The 17,019-nt window shown below is 59.5% G+C and overlaps 1 protein-coding gene across 3 annotated transcripts in view; it reads right to left on the minus strand.

The window, feature by feature from the left end:
* Window positions 1-477: 477 nt before the first annotated feature.
* The window catches only part of SLC19A1 (solute carrier family 19 member 1), a 17,288-nt gene continuing 746 nt past the window's right edge, over window positions 478-17,019 (minus strand). For 2 of the 3 annotated variants that reach the window (XM_019628068.1, XM_019628070.1), the window contains exons 2-6: window positions 11,048-11,247; window positions 6,450-7,218; window positions 6,127-6,319; window positions 4,992-5,133; window positions 478-1,408 (exon numbers count right to left, since the gene is read on the minus strand). In XM_019628068.1, coding sequence (XP_019483613.1) covers window positions 1,127-1,408; window positions 4,992-5,133; window positions 6,127-6,319; window positions 6,450-7,218; window positions 11,048-11,224 — 1,563 coding nt within the window. In that variant the 5' untranslated portion in view covers window positions 11,225-11,247 and the 3' untranslated portion in view covers window positions 478-1,126. Of the gene's footprint in view, window positions 1,409-4,991; window positions 5,134-6,126; window positions 6,320-6,449; window positions 7,219-11,047; window positions 11,248-16,919; window positions 16,978-17,019 lie in introns of those variants that run through there. The other variant, XM_019628069.1, reaches the window with a different exon arrangement.

Raw genomic sequence — 17,019 nt, forward strand, 5'->3', positions numbered from 1 at the left:
GCCTGGAAGCAGAGGCCGGGCAGCAGGCCACAGGGCAGACAGGCTGCCCAGGAATCAGCAGCCTTGACTTCAGACCTGGGTGGTGCAGGCGCCTCAGCTGCCCTGCCCTGCCCTGCCCAAGGACAGGAGGGGTGTGGAACGGGCAGCATCAAGGACATGGTGGGCCCTGGTGTGGGTCCCTGCTTGGGCCCAGGGGCAGGGACGCTTTCTTGGTCGCCCAGTGGACCCCACCCCCAGCCCCCCAGGCTGGCACAGAATCATGAGCCCCTCACACTCAGGTGGTATGGTTTGTTTCAGGTCTCATATCTCACAGCAACAAGGCTGGTTTCCAGAGCTCCACCCAGGTGGCACGTCCTCCAGGCTGGCGTGAGAACGGCCCTCTGTGACCCGTGAGGTAGGTTAGTGCAAACCCACTTCCGGAAGGGCGGGGGGGGACTGAGGATTTGCACCCAGCTTCTCCCACAGAAACAAGCCCAATGAGGTTTCTCATTTATGTCACTTAAAAATAAAAAGGAATGCAGCGTTGTTTAAAATGCGAGTACCTAGACACTGGAAATATCAGTTTAGCCAGGGGCCCTGGGAATCCGGGCTCTTACACCCGCCCTCCCTGCAGGGCCCCTGACACCCTGCAGGGCTGGTGTTCCCTGGGCTGGCATCTGGGGCCACCTCACCAGTCCCCAAGGACAAGTGGGATCTGCCTTCTAAGGGGGGGTGAAGGCCTGGTGGGTATGTGGAATCCCACCACCAGCCACATGTAGGCAGGGGACACAGTAGCCCCCAGTGGCCCGGCAGCTGCTGGAGTGTCCCCAGCAGGTTACAGGTACCGTCAGAATGCAAATCCTGAGGGGCGCAGGGCTTGGGCCAATGCTGTGCCCCTCGTTAAGGCAGGCAGCCCTCGAGGCGTGTGTCACGGGGACAGACCACACAGGGCCCGACTGGTCATTGGTTCCATAATCTGAACAATGGAATTCCAACAATGCCGGGGACCCCAGCTTGCTGGCTCCAAGGGGACGGGCAGCCTGCCAGGAACGTGACAGTCTGAGATGTCATCTAAGATGCGAAGGCCCCAGGCTCAGTGAGGGGGTGTTGGAGGATGAACGGCAGTCTGTCTCTGGTTTCAGGCGGGTCAGGCCTTGGCCTCGGGCTGCTGGCTCTGCTCCCTGGGGGCTGGCGCTGAGGTCCATGTAATGTCCTCTGGGGTCAGTGGCGGGGCGTCGGGTTGCAGGCTGCGGAGGTCCCCATGCTGCGTGCTCAGCGCCTGGGCGGCCTTCTCCTCCAAGGGGCTTCTCAGTTCCTGGGACAGGGGCAGGGGCTGGTGGAGGCTCCGCCGGAAGTGCCACAGGTCCCTGAGCCCGGCCACCAAGTAGGCAACGGAGAGCACCACGAAGTACATGAAGTAGACGAGGAACTGGAAGAAAGCGGTGCAGGGAGGTGGGTAAGGGGCAGCAGGGCGGGGAGCAGTTGGGGGCAGGCCCTGTGGACCCCGCCCTTCCTCCTGCTCAGAGGCCAGGACACCAGCCAGGGGACCACTGCAGGGGTGGGGTGGGCACCCAGGGGTCAGGCCAGCCCAGGAGCAGCTCCCACAGTGCACAAGGCCTGCCCTCTGCCCTGCTCGTCACCTGGAGCACTGCCCTGAGGGGCTCCCACTGCTTTCATGTAGACCCCCGGCACTTTGCTGCCCTTGTGTGGTCTCTGTGGTCCCCCCAGGTACTTTGCTCATTGTGCGTGACCACAAACGTGCACTTGGTGCCAGGGGCAGAGTTCCCACACTGCTGAGGGCTCATGGACACCCGTGTGTGCAGTGGAGCCGGGTCGAGGACCTAGGCAGCCCCTGTGAGTTGAGCCTGTGGCCACCCTGGTGACAGGTGAAGCTGCACAGTAGTGACGCAAGGGGACACATGCTCAGCCTGTGGAAATGTCCCTTCTGATTCTCAATACCACGAGGAGACAGGTGGGGGCGGGGGTAGGGTGTCTGTGGGCCAGACCAAGCTCAAGGCCCTCCCCAAGCCCCTCCCAGCACCAGTGCCCTCGGCCCTTTTAGGAAACCTGCTTGTCTCACAACAAAGCCAAGAAGGGAACTGTGGAGGTCTTTGCTCCCGGAAGACGGAGTCGATGGCTTTGCCCTATTCTTCCCAGTGTGACCAAAACCCTGGACGCTGCACAGAGCACACATAAGCTTCTGAAGGTGGAGTCAGCCTAGTCAGGGACCCCGGAGCCTGAGGCACATCCTGGTGACATGTGAGGTGTCCCAGGCTTTCTTTCCTTTTTGCAGTAGGTATATTGGGACCAAAGAAGCCAGCAACCCAAAAATGCCAACAAATGCAGAAAAAAGCCCAAACGAAGCTGTTCTTTCTGTCAAAGGATCAGGACAGGGACAGCCCAGTGATGGTGTTGCTCAAGGGCCAAACGAGGAGCTGGACCGGTCAGCCTGCAGAGAGCACATGGAAAGCCTGGCCTTTCACTCCCACCAGGTGGTAATGACCCCCAACTCCACCCCTGCAGACTCATCCAGCAGTAGTGAGTACAGCCCGCCCCATATTCAAACACCTGAAAATTAAAGACAAAGAAAAAAAAAATCTTGAAAGTATCCATTCAAAAAAAACCAAGGAGGTGGCACATTTTTCACAAGCTGAAAAAACTGTCAGCCCAGAAGCTATATCCAATGGCAGCATCCTTCAGAAATGAAATCAAGGCCTTCCCAGAAGAAAAAACGAAATGAGGAGTTTGTTACAAGCAGACCTGCCCTGAAATAAAAAATAATGGCTAAAGGAGGTTCTGTAAGCTGAAAAGAAATGATAAAGAAGGAACCTTGGAGGGGCCGGCCGAGTGGCGTGATGGTTAAGAGCTGGCTTGGACGCCAGAGGGCCCGGTTCGGATCCCACATATGAGGGCCAGTGACACTGCCCTCTACAGCTAAGATGCTGAACAACAGCTCAACCTGGAGCTGGGCTGCCGTGAGTTGCTGGTGACAGTGTAGGCTGCAGCCCCTGCGGCAGTGGGTTGCCATGGGCTACCGTATGTAGCCAGCAGCCAGCGTGAGTGGCCAGCAGCCACAGTGAGCGGCTGTCCAGAAGCCGGCGACTGATCTGCCTCGCCCGGGAAGAGCGCAATGATGGTGCCAACTTGGGCCAGTGAAGCAACGTCCTCCACAACTAGATTGAAGAACAAAACAACAGCAACTTGTCTGTTCCCCTTCCCCCGATTCCCCAGCACTGTTCCTATCCCCCCAATTCCCCAATAAAAAAAAAAAAAAACAAAAAAAAAGAAGGAACCTGGAGCAACAGGAAGGGGAAAGTGCACAGTAGGCAAAATCGGGTAAATAGAATACTTTCTTCCTCTTCTCATTTCCTAAATGTTGATGGTTAAAGCAAGACTTATAACACTATCTTCTGACTCCAACAATATATGGAGGAAACACTTAAGACAACCGTACTATAAAACAGTGGGGGAAAGGTGACATAAAAGGAGGTAAGATTTCTATACTTCACTCAAACTGGCCATTTAATACATAAAGTCATCATCAAAGAAAGCTCTAACAAGATATACACTCAAAAACACAACAGAGAAACCAAAATAAAATCCAAAAAAAAAATGTGCAATCAACACATAGGAAGGCACAATAAAGAAAACAAACAAAAAACAGAATAAAAGGAAAACAAAAAATGGAATGACAGACATAAGCTCTAACATATCAACAATTACACTAAATATAAATGCACTAATACACGAATTATAAGAGATTAGCTGATTAGATTAAACACATGACAGCCATAAACTGTCTACAAGAAACTCAATTCAAAAATATGTAACAATATAGTCAGATTAAAATAAAAGTATGAAGAAGGACATATAATATGAACATTAATCAAAGGAAAGCAGGAGTACCCTGTTTATTAATCAGGTAAGATACAATTCAGAGACAAGAAAGAGACAGAGAAGGACATTCTAACCCGATAAAAGGCTCACTCCACCAAGACACACTACAATCCCAAATTTATATGCAACAAACTAAAGAGCTGCAAAGGCGAAGCAAAACACATGATGGAACAAAAAGAAGAAACGGACAAATCCATAATTATAGATGGAGATGTCAATACCCCTCTCTCAAAAAAGGACAGGTCAACCGGAAGGTTGTACCTGGGGGCCTCAGTGACTAGCCTGCGGGGACACAGCCTGGGCCTCACTGGTGGGACATCTGTTGTGCTTGGCGGGCCCCTGAGATGTCCTGACCATTGACCTGTCCTCTGGCTAACTACAACTCGCTCAGAGGGGACCTGCCTTGGCTGAGGACACCAGAAGTCACACGGGTGACTGTCCCCACCTCACAGAGGACAGGTGTTCTCAAGCTCTTCCTCAGGAGCACCAAGAAGCTGCCTAGGGTTGGGCGAAGGGAGAGAAACCGGAGAGGAGCCAGCACACACCAACATCAAGCTCTCCGGCCCTGCGTTCACCTGTCCTCTGTAAAGAAGACCAACAGCTGTCTCGTGAACCAGGGCCCAGGTCTAACAGGCCTTGGCATCACAGGCAGAGACCTGAATGAGGGCGGTGAGCTATGACGGCACAGGGAAATGGCTCACGGCACACCTCCATCCTTCCCGTGACGTCAGCCAGCGTGGGGGACATCCAGGGCCAGGAAGACCTCCTCCAGAAGTGACCTATCCCCAGACCACACTTGGACGCCATGCCATGGCCAGACCTGGGCAGTGTTACAGCCCCAGCCTGGGCCCCAGGAGGGAGCAGAGCAGGCAGGCACCGCGGTGGCCGGATCGTGGCTTGTGGCACCCTGTCCTGACCCTCGCCTCCCTGTTCAGGGCCTCTCACTTCCTGCTCCCTCTCCGACCCACTAAGTCCAGCACATCCAGCTGGAGGTGCCCAGGCCGCCCTGTGCATGCCCCTTGCCCTCGGTGGATCGGTGGTCTGGGTGCCATGGAGGAGGCGACCCTGTGGGTCAGGAGGGCACCAGAGGACGTGGGCCTGACACAGGGACTGACCTGCGAGTGGACCGGGAGGCCCAGGCCCCACTTGTCGGAAACGATGAGGGTGATGATGGTATTCAGGATGGTGGCGAACAGGGTGTTGACACCGAAGACCAGGGCACAAAGCTCTTTAGAGAGCGAAGACGCGATCTGAAAGCTGAAGGGGAAAGCAGGCCGAGGTCAGCCTCGGCTGTGAGGGGCCAGGGCTTGACGCAGGCTCTCAAAGCCCGGGGAGCTGCGGGCCAAGGGGCGAGGGAAGTGTAGGTGCTCGGAGCTCCTGCGAGCCGGCGCAGGGGACAGGCCGCCACACCACAGGGGTCGGCTGCTCCGAGCCAGGAGGCTGAGGACACCGAGGGAAAGGCGAGGTGGGGACGATGTCCGGACACAGGTGAGGACAGGACAGCAGATGCCCCACGGCGGGGGCGGGGGAGGGGCGCCGGTGACAGACGCCCCCACTGGGTGCCGTGTCGCATGAGCACGTGTGGTGACCGTGCAGCTTTGTGAAAGGTCAGTTCAAAGAAACACAGAGGGTCTTAGGGGCAAGCAGGACGTGGGTGGGGGAAGGTTCTGGGAAGCAGACAGGCCAGTGGGCAGCTCTCAGGATGTCCTCGGGCAGGTGCAGGAGGGTGTGGGGGGTGTGAGGAGGGCCCTGGGAAGGTGAGCCGGGACACCTGGTCCCTGGCCATGAGCCGCTGCTGCCCGCAGTGGGAGCAGAGAGGGTGAGAAAGGCCATGGGGGCCACCGAGAGGGGCCGCAGCAGGGCCTGGGGCCTGGGAAAAGGGCAGACGGGCTGGGACGAAGGACCTCTCGAGGGCCAGGCCTGTGATGCCAAGTGGCCTGAGTGGGAGGGACAGAGGACATGCCACACAAGGGGGGCTCCTTGCTGAGCCTTGAGGTCACGGCAGATGGCTGGGATGGTCACACCACGGACCATGGGACAATTGGGCCCCTGGATAAGGCAGGGTTCTCTGGGCCTCCCACTGCCTGGCACACACCCCTTCTACCCCCCGACGTTCTGGGAGCCTCTTACTCCACACCGTCCCCCGCCCGTCCCCACCCCAAAGGAGAGCAGTGCGTGGCCCTCCAGAGACCTGCTGTCCACCAGGCCCTGGGCCGGGAGCCAGTATCCACCCTGCACGCCCCAACTCACGTGGCGATGGGCACGAGGAACTGGTAGAAGCCGCGGAAGAGCACAAAGGCCAAGTAGCACAGCCAGATGTTCTTCGTGCTGTACAAGAGGAAGACCAGCCCGGCCTGGGCCGCCGTCACGACCGCGATGACCAGCTTCGCCCACAGGGCCCAGCGGATGTCCACAAAGCCCGCGGCGAAGGCAGCGATGGCACCTGGGGAGACAGGGCCAGTCACTGCCGCATCCTCACCGGCGGAAGGCGGGCTGGAGCGGGGTGGGCGGGGCCGGAGGCGGGGCCACGGGCAGGGGCGGGGCCACGGGCAGGAGGCGGGGCGCCGGCCTACTTAGCAGCGTGGAGAGGGCGTCCGCCCCGCCGTTGTAGACGGCGGTGGAGCTTGTGGTGGGCTGGATCACGGTCCACAGGATGTGCACGTAGTATATGATGAGGTAGTAGCCGGTCGAGTTGAAGACCCACCAGAGGGTCCAGAGGCGCAGCTGCGGCACGCGCAGGTTGGAACCCAGCTCGCGGAGCATGCGCGCGAGGACCCAGTCCCGCCAGGCCGCGGGCGCTGCGCCGAGCTTCCGGCGGGCGGGCGCCCCGGGGCCCGGGTGCATGTGGTCCACCTCGGAGGGCGAGGCCCCGCTGCTCACGGGCTCGCTGCGGTTGAAGAAGAGGCTGCGCTTCGGGCGCTTCAGGAAGAGCGCGAGGACCAGGCTGAAGAGGAGGAAGCCCAGCGAGATGTAGTTGAGCAGGGTGAAGGAGATGCCGCCCACGGTGACGAGCAGCTGGCCCAGCACCGAGCTGCTGAAGACGCCCAGCAGCACGGCCGCCCGCGAGTAGCCGGCCATGCGCTGGTAGCGCGCGGGCCGCACGAGCGAAAAGATGTAGGAGGAGTAGGCGATGCGGGAGGCCATGGTGACGCTGTAGAAGAACTCCAGGAACTGCATGTGCAGGACCGACGTGCCCAGCAGGAGCAGCAGCCACACGGACACGTAGCTCAGGCCCTGGAGCACCAGCACCGGCTTGTAGCGCAGGTAGTCCGTCAGCAGGAAGATGGGCACCAGCACCACCATGTACGAGTAGGACAGCACCGGGATGATCTCGTTGGTGACCTGCAGGACAGCGGACTGGTGACTCCAGCTGGCTGCGCGCCGCGGCCACTGCCGTGCCCTGTGGCAGCCCCCCAGAACCATGCAAGAGCGCTGGCCCCTAAAAACGTCCCGCTGTCAGGACTGTCCAGGGCTTCTGGGGGAGAGAGACACACGGAGACCCCCGAACCTCCCTCCACCCCAGTGGCGCCCTGGCCCACAGGTGTGCTTGTCACAGCGGCAGGGCGCTGACACACACACGTGGCTGAGTGAGAACCACGAAAATAATCCCCAGCGACATGCTGGGTCACGCAGGTCTAGGTTTACCTGTTATTAATAGAATAAAAACATGATTTGATTTCACCTTGAATCTAACAGTAAGGAAAATAGAGCTGTAACCAACATACGCTCACTAATACAGGCTGCCTCAGTCATGGGAGGACGGGCAAAAATGAGACTCAGATAAACATGGCAGAAAGGTAACAACAGGTGAGTTCACATACAACACGAGGACAAGGAACAGAGAGGAAAGGACAGGGACGAGGGAACAGACGGGGAGAGGGGCCCAGGGCACCACTGCAGGCTCACCCAGAGCGAGAGCCAAACGTCCCCCTGGCTGCCCAGGGAGGGTCTGTCCTGGGCCCACCTGCAAGAGAGGCCCCAGCCTTGTGAGGCCCAAGTCCCTGGCCTTGCCCGCTTCCTGGGGTGGACATGAAAGGCTCCTGTGCTTGAAGAAGAGTCTCCCGAGGCCCAGGTCTGGTGGCTGCACCAGACCCCACCTGGCCCCACCCAGGGGCCCCAGCCATGGCTCAGATCCAGCCAGGTGGGCACCAGGTGAGCTGCTGGCCTTAGTGAACATGAAGAGGATGTGGCCTCCCTCGGTGCCCTGACTCAGGGCCCTAACCCTCACTCAGGCCTGACTGCCCACTAACATCAGTGCAGGTGGCCCTTGCCCCCGCCAGGCCAGCCAGCTCCAAGGCCCCACTGCACAGACCGCGGGCCAGAGTCGAGCCCTGGTCAGCGTGCGGGGCCCTGCCCCATCCGCCGCTTACCAGCTGCTAGGAGGCTGGTTGGACCCCCGCGCTCCAAGCAGTTCACCCATGGTTTCTCCAGCCCGGGCACCTGCTCACGGCGCAGCATGTCCAAGTCTGCTCAGGACCCCAACTGACACGCACGCCAACAAGCCTCCATAGGTTTGGAGGGAGACTGGGGAAAGACCCCGACCACAGCTCCCTGCCTGGCAGCCTCCTGAACCCACACGCCCATGGGAAACCAAGGCTGACCCCAAAGGCTGTGGTCCCTGCAACATGGAGCACTGAAAGCCCCCCAGACATTCCAGGACGTTTACTGCAGGTTCACCCGCCGCGGGGGCTGAATCACCTGCGCTGGGTCACAGAGAGCCACGGACTGTGGTTTTGGAAAATCCTGGGAGCATCAAACAGCCCCTCCTTGATGAGACCTCTTGACAGAGGGCTTGCTCAGAAGTGTGTGTGTGTGTGTATGTTGGGGGGGGGCGGCTAGCTGTCAGAGCCCAAGGGGCAGGGTGGGGTCGGAGCAGCAAAGGACCACCTGGTCTTTCCCCTCCCCACCTCCCCACCTCCATCTCCTCCCCTTCCCCACTGCAGCTCTGGTCCTCCCGCTGGCAAACAGGGAGGGGAGGCCAACCACATTACACCTGGAAGGTGCTGGGGAGTGGGCACCCATGAAGGCCCGGGGGCAGGGGTGTCTGTCAAGTGACCGGGCACCTGCACGAAGTCAGCCTCCGACTAGCCCGAGCCGAGGTCCTGGGCGTGATCACAGCACCTCAGTGTTTGGATGGCCAGGTCCAGGCTGGCCGGCAGAGGGCATGAGAGCACGGGAGCTATGCTCAGATCTAAATCCAGGGGCTTCCGGGCCGCTTCTCTGAAGCGGGGAGAGTGAGGAGGCTCGGCTGGGGCCCAAGGCAGCCAGGACAAGCTGGGGGTGGGGCCTGCGGGAGGGACAGGCGCCAGGATGGGGGATGGTGGGTTCTGAGGACCAGTGGGATGAGGGGAACAGGGCAGGGCTGGGCCACAGGTGACGAAATCCAAGAGGAAGAGGCATCAATAGCCAATACCTGGCAGCACCTGGACAGGCATTGAGACCCCTGACTAGACTGGATGGACAGGACAGGGACTGCACGGAGGAGGGGCCCGAGGTCCTGCCAGTGACAGGAGGTGTCAGCCACAGTCCATGGGCCAGGGGCTGCAGGACTTGACCTCAGGTGCAGAGAACCCTCAGGCCTTGAACCGGCCTGGGCGTCACACATCAGGGAAGGGCTAAAGCAGGAAGGGAAATGTGGCTGAGAGAAATCTGGAAGACCCAGCACAGAAGGACACCAGCCTGCAGGAAGCAACGTGTGACCCACACAAGCACCAGGGAACCCCAAGGTCTGAGAAGGCACAGCCCGGTGGACGGCTCGGGGAGGCCAGGAAACACCGCGGCATCAACCGAGGAAATGCAACCCAGCAGCTATCAGATGGGCAGAGAGTGACAAGGCGAGAGGGCACTGTAGTCACAGCAGCCTTCCCCGCAGGGATGACAAACTGGAGCAGAGGCACTGGGTGACCTCTGGTTTGATCCCCTACAGTCCTTAGTCCATGGGGGTAATGTCCCAAGCCAGGCCCGGCAGACCTGCTCACGTGCCCTCACTTTCCAGACACAAGCCTGCCATCCCTCCGACGATATCCAAGCTTAGTGGAATGGCTTAATTTCTGGATCTTACTATGTAATCAGTTAATCTGCACCCAGAGGGCAGGCGGATGGGACTTACAACTTCTCTGCTGTGGAGATTTCCCTGTTTCTTAACAGACGGCGACACACAGGATGATCACCCAAGTAATCTGCACAGCAGACGACAGCCCCTGTCAGGTCAGAACGTTGCTCTAAGGAAGGAGAGCCCTCTGCTGATCAGTGAGGGAGGGACGTCGGACTGGCTACTCAGAGAGCCCCGGGAGGGTCGGGGGGACAGAAGACATCCGAGCCCCCACCCCAGGCCTCAGCTGGGCCATGGCCAGCTCCGGAGGTTAGCGCTGGCTGTGGGATCAGACAGTCACACATGGGCAGGACTCTGAGTTCGTGTGGGCCAGTCACGTGGGCGTTTCCATTTTAAAGCTGGCTGCCTCGAGGAGACAGGCCTTGTCTGCACGGCAGCTCCATTTGACTTAAACGATTCTAGGGTCTGCAAGGGGTAGGGGCCGCGCTCCAGGCAAGGGAGACGGAAGGGCTTCCCAAGACCATCAAGGGGCACAGCAGGGTCGAGCGACAGCAACACAGGGTACAGAGGCTGTCGGCTATGCTGGAGGAACAGACGGAGGCTGGGGGGCTCGGTGGGCAGCCGGGGCCAGCTCTGGGGTAGGGCCAGGGGTCTGCAGGTGGATGGCTTGGACAGGAGCCCTTACTGTGTGTCAATAAAATATTGTTTTATTTTATGGAGAAGGAAACAAGCGAAAGTTGGAGAAGCAAACCCTGGGCTGGAGCCTGCCTGCCCCACGCTCCTCCCCCCGGGACCCACCTCTGTGATACGTTTACCAGCCAGGTTGTCCCCCTTGCGGGTCCCCCCATAAACTCGTTAGGCAAATGACTGCTGGGCCTCTGCTGGGAGCTGGTGTCGGGCAGGTGGGCGTCAGCCTACACTGTTCCCTCAGAGACCCAGTTACATGGAGCCCCTACGGCTGCTGTCGCTCTTCAAGTGTCCTGGTTACAAAATAAGGGGCCTCTCAGCACCCCCGGGGGGACAGGGACGGGGCAGGGCCCAGGACACCACGTGGCTGCCTGAGCTCTGCAGCCTCCCTGTTTCCCTTTGGGGCGCCCTGCCCATACTGTGCGCACTTGCCTGCTTCCGCGTGAAGTTTTTCTCCGGGCCCAGGAGGTAGGGCGTGATGAAACTCTCCCCGGGCCGCATCTGGGCCATGAAGCCGTAGAAGCAGAGGAAGGACACCAGGAACCGCCAGGACTTCAGCTCCGGCTCCGGGGTCACCGGCTTCTCCACCGCCTGGCCGGAGGGCACCATGCTGCCCAGGCCCCTCGTGGACCCTGGGAGGAAAAGCCGAGTCAGGGCAGCTCAGCCAACGGCCCACAGATACCTCCCCCGCTCCCCAGACCGCTTCTCAGTCAGGACCCCACATGGAGACCTCAGCCCCATTCCCTCAACCTGGAGCTGGTAAGAATCCGGTGCCAGGTCCACCCAGACCAGGCTGTCACCACCTCTAGGAGTCCCTATGACTGCACCGTCCCTTACGGCAGCCACCAGCCTTGTGATTAACTAAAACTAAATGCAATTTAAAATCGGGTGTCCTGTGCCTCCCAGGCTCATTTCAAGCGCTCACAGAAGCGGCTGCGGCTGCTGGGTGGGCACACGCCCCTCCCCAGGACAGGTCTCAGGGACAGCCTACTCTGGCCATCCCGTCGGCCTCTGGGGGACTTCATGAACAAGACCGGGAGACAGACAGATGGGCTTTGCAGATAAAGCCTGGAGCAGACAAGGAGACACAAGGGAAAACAGGAGCCCGCGCAGGGCGGACCCAGTGAGGGGAGGGGCCGCAGGGGACACAGGCCCAGACCTTGAGCCTCGGCCTCACCCGGGGGCACTTTGGGTGGCGCCAGGAGCAGCACCAGCTACAGGGCTTTCCGGTTCTGCCCAGAAGCCTCCGACAGCACTTTTCCTTGCCCGCCCATCACCCCTGCTGACAGAGGGGCAGTCAATGGTTTGTTCATCCGAATAGTTACGCCGTTTCTAGATGCCACATGACCTGGCTGCCCATGAAGGCACTGATCTAAAGCTCCTTTTAAGTGAGTCAAAAAGCAAGCTGCCATGCAAATTGTGTCAGGTGAAGGAAGGCACCCACGCTAAGCAGACACGGAGAGAATGAGAAAGAGCCCACCTCCCCATGGCTGAGACATGGTGGGGACGGCCTGAATGCAGAGGGGGGCTGGGGTTAGATGCTGGGGCGGCTCTGGGCTCCGTCCCGCACGGCCTATCCTGGGAGGGCGACTCGACGGCCTGGGCTTGGGGCACAAAAACTTCCTCCGATGTGGGACCGGCAGCCTGGATGCTACGGAAAAGCCCCCCCAGTCCCCTGCACTTGGCCACATGCAGCTCAGAGATCATCTGAGCAGGAAGTGCTCCCTGTCCTCCCAGGATGAGGCGAGAAGCCAGGTGACAGCACACCCCAGGGGCCACCGAGGGCAGAGGAAGCCTTCATCCCAGGCTGATTATTCTGCCCTGCCGAGGGCCTCAGCAAAGGGACTGTGTCCCGATGGGCGGATTCCCTCGCCTTCTAAGGCCCCATGTTTATTTTTGTGGGGGTCACAAGGAAAGGCAGGGTGGGGACAAGGGGCAGCTGTAGGAATTCCAGAGAATTTCAAAGGGAGGGGGCAATGGGGGTCCCAGTAGTTACATGGTTGTGGGATGGCCCCCCGCCATTTTACGGAGCCAAATGAAACACTCAGCCAGGCAGGGGAGCACAAACTTGGCCCTCTCCCCAGGCACCTGGGAAAGAGCTGCCCTGAGCACACAGACCCCCCACCTGCTTTTCCAAAACCCCTACAGTTTGCACAAACAGCTGGGAGGGCCTTGGCCTTCAACAATAGGGGGGTAGGGCAGCCCCTGGCCTCAGGGTACACACAGGAAGAGCCACCCATACCTTGGGTGCATACCCCCCCGACACCCCTTTCCAGCCCCAGGAAGCCCCTCAGTTCACTTTCCCACTCCTAATGCACTGCTCCCCGACGTCAGAGCTACTGGACAGTCCCTCAGCTGAGCACCTACCTGGCCATGGCGAACAGCCAAGAACTTAGCTAGGCCCAGGGTCCCCGAGAGCACCACATACTTGGCCCTTCTATTCCAAAAGCATCATCTCCAGAAGCGATGGGAACTTCCCTTACCCTGTGTCCTGGGGTAGTGCCACAGGTCTCAGGCACCAGTGCCAGGCACACTTGGTTTCATTTCTACATCCTGCATTCCCGTGGCTTCCGAAACCCACAGATACTGCTTCTTAAACTAGTGAGAACACCTGGAAATGGGCACCGGGCCCTGCCCAAGGTGGCCATCTGAAGGTCTGGGGTGTGGCCCAGGACTCTGCACCTTAACATGTCACTCAGGCACACCAGGAGGTGACTGAGCCGCACCGAGCAAACCCGGGAGACACTGCCTCAGGACTCCTGGCTGGTCTGGACGACTGTGCCACCTGGACACCCAGTATCCAGGCTGCAGGGAGACCCCACCCCAACCACCATTCAGATGGGCCCCAAGTCCTCCAGGGTAACAACACAGGTGGACCAGCCTCAGTCCCCAGAAGGATGGACATGCAAAGAGCCACCCCAGGTGACGGCCAGGGAGCCCCCAACATGGGTGGAGCTCAGAGAATTGGGGGAACTGTCTGCAGATGTCCGGGGACCCAGGCAGGAGGGCCGGGGCTCTCCTGGTGCCCCCCCAAGCTGCCTCCTCAGTCCTACAAGCTCTGCCCCTTCCCTCCCAGCCCACCCTCAGGGCTGATCCTATCAAGTGCCTGGCCTCACAGGCTGCCCCTCCAGCTCCAGCCCTGCAATCTGGAACACTGCCCAGCACAGGCAGGGCTCAACCTGCTGCGCCACATAAATACCACGGTCCCCCGCCTTCCTCCTGAGTTACATACCAGGAGCTAGCCCTGCAAGCCTGGGCAAGACCGCCATGTGGGGCGGCCAGGGATTACACTTCTCTGAACTAAAGGGATGCCCTGGGGACTCGAGGCTCGTGTCCACTCTGGAATGTGCCTCTCTCCCGTGTGCACTGCCCACACTATGCTGGCACTGTTGTGCACACCCCTTCAAAAACTTCTGAAACAGGCTGAGGGCTGGACGACAGGGTGACCCCGCAGGACGGGGTTATGGGGGAAGGCAGGGCCGTATACCAGGAGCACTGGCGGCCACACAGGGGCAGAGGCCAAAATTCCAGGGTCTTATCCATTTTTAACACTAGCCGCAATGGAAAACTTGTGGAGCACCGCAGGGCCAAAGCATGTTCACAGAGCAGACTCCAGCCCGGCACCACGGGAGGCCTCAGGCCATTACTCAGCATCCAGGAGGAATGGCCACCTGTGTGGGGACTGAGGTCCAAAGAAAAGAGCTGACGCAGACGCCAGGCCGGACCCCGCCCGTCCAGGGTGGGGTTCATCTGCCTTAAGTCTTATCCTGGCTGTTTATGCAACTCACGTGAGTGCAATCACCAACACTGGCAGGCAGTCAACTGCCCCAGCGAAGCCTCAAAGTCCTCTCTGCCTGGAAAGCAGGCGGCTCTTCTGAACATACAGGCCCTCCCAGCCTCCCACTCCAGGAAGGTGAGGATGGGGACCCCGTCACATGCTCACAGTGCAGAAAAGGGCACAGAAGGCAAGTGAGGTGCCCGAACTCAGGGCCAGTGGGTGGCAGGCCTGGCCTGGACCCCATGTGTCCTGACCCCAGCTCAGCTCCATGTACTTTCAGGCCTCTTCAGGGCAATCAGCCGGAGGGTCACGGGGCGGCCTCCCTGAGGGCCTGCACGCCTGCCTTCAGAAGGCTCTCACAGCACCCCCCACTTTCTGCACCTGCCCTGGGGGAGTTTGGGGCAACAGCTGCTCTCCTCCCAGCAGCACCTGGAACCCAAGATCAAAACAAAAGCAAACAGCACCTCTCTCATTTTGTGTTTTACACCAGCTACTACTCTCACAGGTTAACCAGGGAGGTTCCTTACATTTTAAAAACACCTGATAGTGAAAAAGAAAAAAACCTTTGCACCCTTCCCCCCAGATCACATGACAGAGCTGTGTTCCAAAGAGTAAAATAACCCTCTGGCCACCACTGCTGTAGACAACCAACTCACAAGTTTAAGACACCTGGAGGTGTTGGTCATCTCTGCCCAGTACCAAGCACCCACCAAGGCCCCTCTGAAAGGAAGCGATAGTAGTGCCAATGCAGGGGGGCGTGAAGGTGGAGGGATGCAGTCCAGCCAAGGGAGGCAGCGGGTGACACAAGGGAGGAACCTTGGGGCCTGGGCACTGGGCTGCCAGACCTGCAGAGGGAGGCCATTCTGTTGGGCCAGAGGCCCTGGTTCTGCCGATTTGGTCTGGGCTGCAGGGGCCCTCTAGTTTCCCTTGGGGGCAGGGCGCCCAGCAGGCGGCTGCAAGAACTGTATCCCACCTGCACTTTGCGCGGCCTTGAAAACAGCTTCTTTAGGTGTAGTCTAGATTTCTGAGCCAGCTCAGATTCTAACCAGTATCCTGAGACCAGGCATGCTGGGACTGGACACCCTGTTATGTGGACGCATAGAATGCGCCTGAGCCACTCCGCTGACTCTCCAGGACAAGCGCTTCACACAGGGAAGTAGCCAGTACCCTCGGGGATAGTACACGTGTTGAAAAGGCCTGCCGGCACACTGCCTGGGTCTCTGACAGCCTCCAGGGCGCACAGTGCCAACCGTGCCAAGAGCTGCTCCGGCACTTACAGAGGTCCAGACGTGCAGGAAGTCAGCAACCCAGGGTATGGGACAAGCAGGGCATCAGGGACCACACCTGCGCATGGGTGGGCGGGGCTCTCCCCCCCTTTCCTGCCCAAGCGACGCATGTGCAGAGCTCCAGCATGCTCAATTGCAGCAACGTGCCAGAGTGCCTCCGGTGTCCAAGCAGTTCTGCCCCAACCCGAGGAGGCACCAGAGAAGGGTCCGGGCAACACTCACGGCTAGGGGCGACACTCACAGCACCAACTAGCTGTGTTACCCTGTTACCATAAGCCAGCAATTCTCAACCTTCCTAATGCTGCGACCCCTTAATACAGTTCTTCATGTTGTGGTGACCCCAACCATAAAATGATTTTCGTTGCTACTCTATAACTGTAATTTTGCTACTGTTATGAATCATAATATAAATATCTTTTTGTTTTCCGATGGTCTTAGGTGACCCCTGTGAAAGGGTCCTTTGATCCCCAAAGGGGTCGCGACCCACAGGTTGTAAGCAGAAAGAACAGGGCTACAGGGAGAGAGCAGAGGGAGGAAACACAGGAAGATGCGAGGCGAGACAAAGGAGAGGACATGAGATCATTCTTAAGAAAACGTGCAGCTACAGCTTATCGTATAGGATTGTAACAGTATGAATATTGCAGGAGAAAACTCCACCCCGAGTCGCCATGACAATCCCGTCAAGGGCTAAGAACGCGGGAATCCCACCTCCCCGCCGGAAGGCGTGGTCAGCCAGGTCAGCAAGGACCCGCCTGAGACTTCCGGTGGCGCCACCCCCAAAGCTTGAATTTTTCGCGCCCTCACCCTTTCCTTCTCCGCTAGCAGCCAGACCCAGCAGGGGGGCGACCGAGAGGTGAGCCCGCCCCGTCACGAGGTGCAGAGCGTAGGCGCCCCAGCAGAGGGCAGAGATGCGGCAGCAAGCTGCCTGGGCGAGCACGGGGTCCCCACGTGGGCAGAGGCGGAGGTGGGGGCTGCGTGTGGGGCCCCGGCCGCGCTGGCGGGAACCGGTACATGTCACCATGCGCTCAGGGCGCCCAGCACGCAGCCCCGTGACCCGCCCTTTGCATTCACCCCTGAGACACAGTCCGCGCCCTCTACATTCATCCACGCCTCAGGGCCGCATCCCTCTGCATTCCACCTCGGAGGCACGGAACCCGCGCCCCACGCATTCTCCCCAAGGTCCCCCAGACCTGCAATCCCGGGCTCGCGACCCCACATTCCCGGCCCGCAGGCCAATTACCTTGGCGGCGGAGGACAGGACCCGGCTCCGCCAGGTGCTCGCGCCAGGGCGCGCACCACAACACCCACAATGCTCTGCGGCCCCCCCCTCCTCCCCTGAC

Source organism: Hipposideros armiger, unplaced genomic scaffold (assembly GCF_001890085.2).
Source record: "Hipposideros armiger isolate ML-2016 unplaced genomic scaffold, ASM189008v1 scaffold_745, whole genome shotgun sequence".
Classification (NCBI taxonomy): domain Eukaryota; kingdom Metazoa; phylum Chordata; class Mammalia; order Chiroptera; family Hipposideridae; genus Hipposideros; species Hipposideros armiger.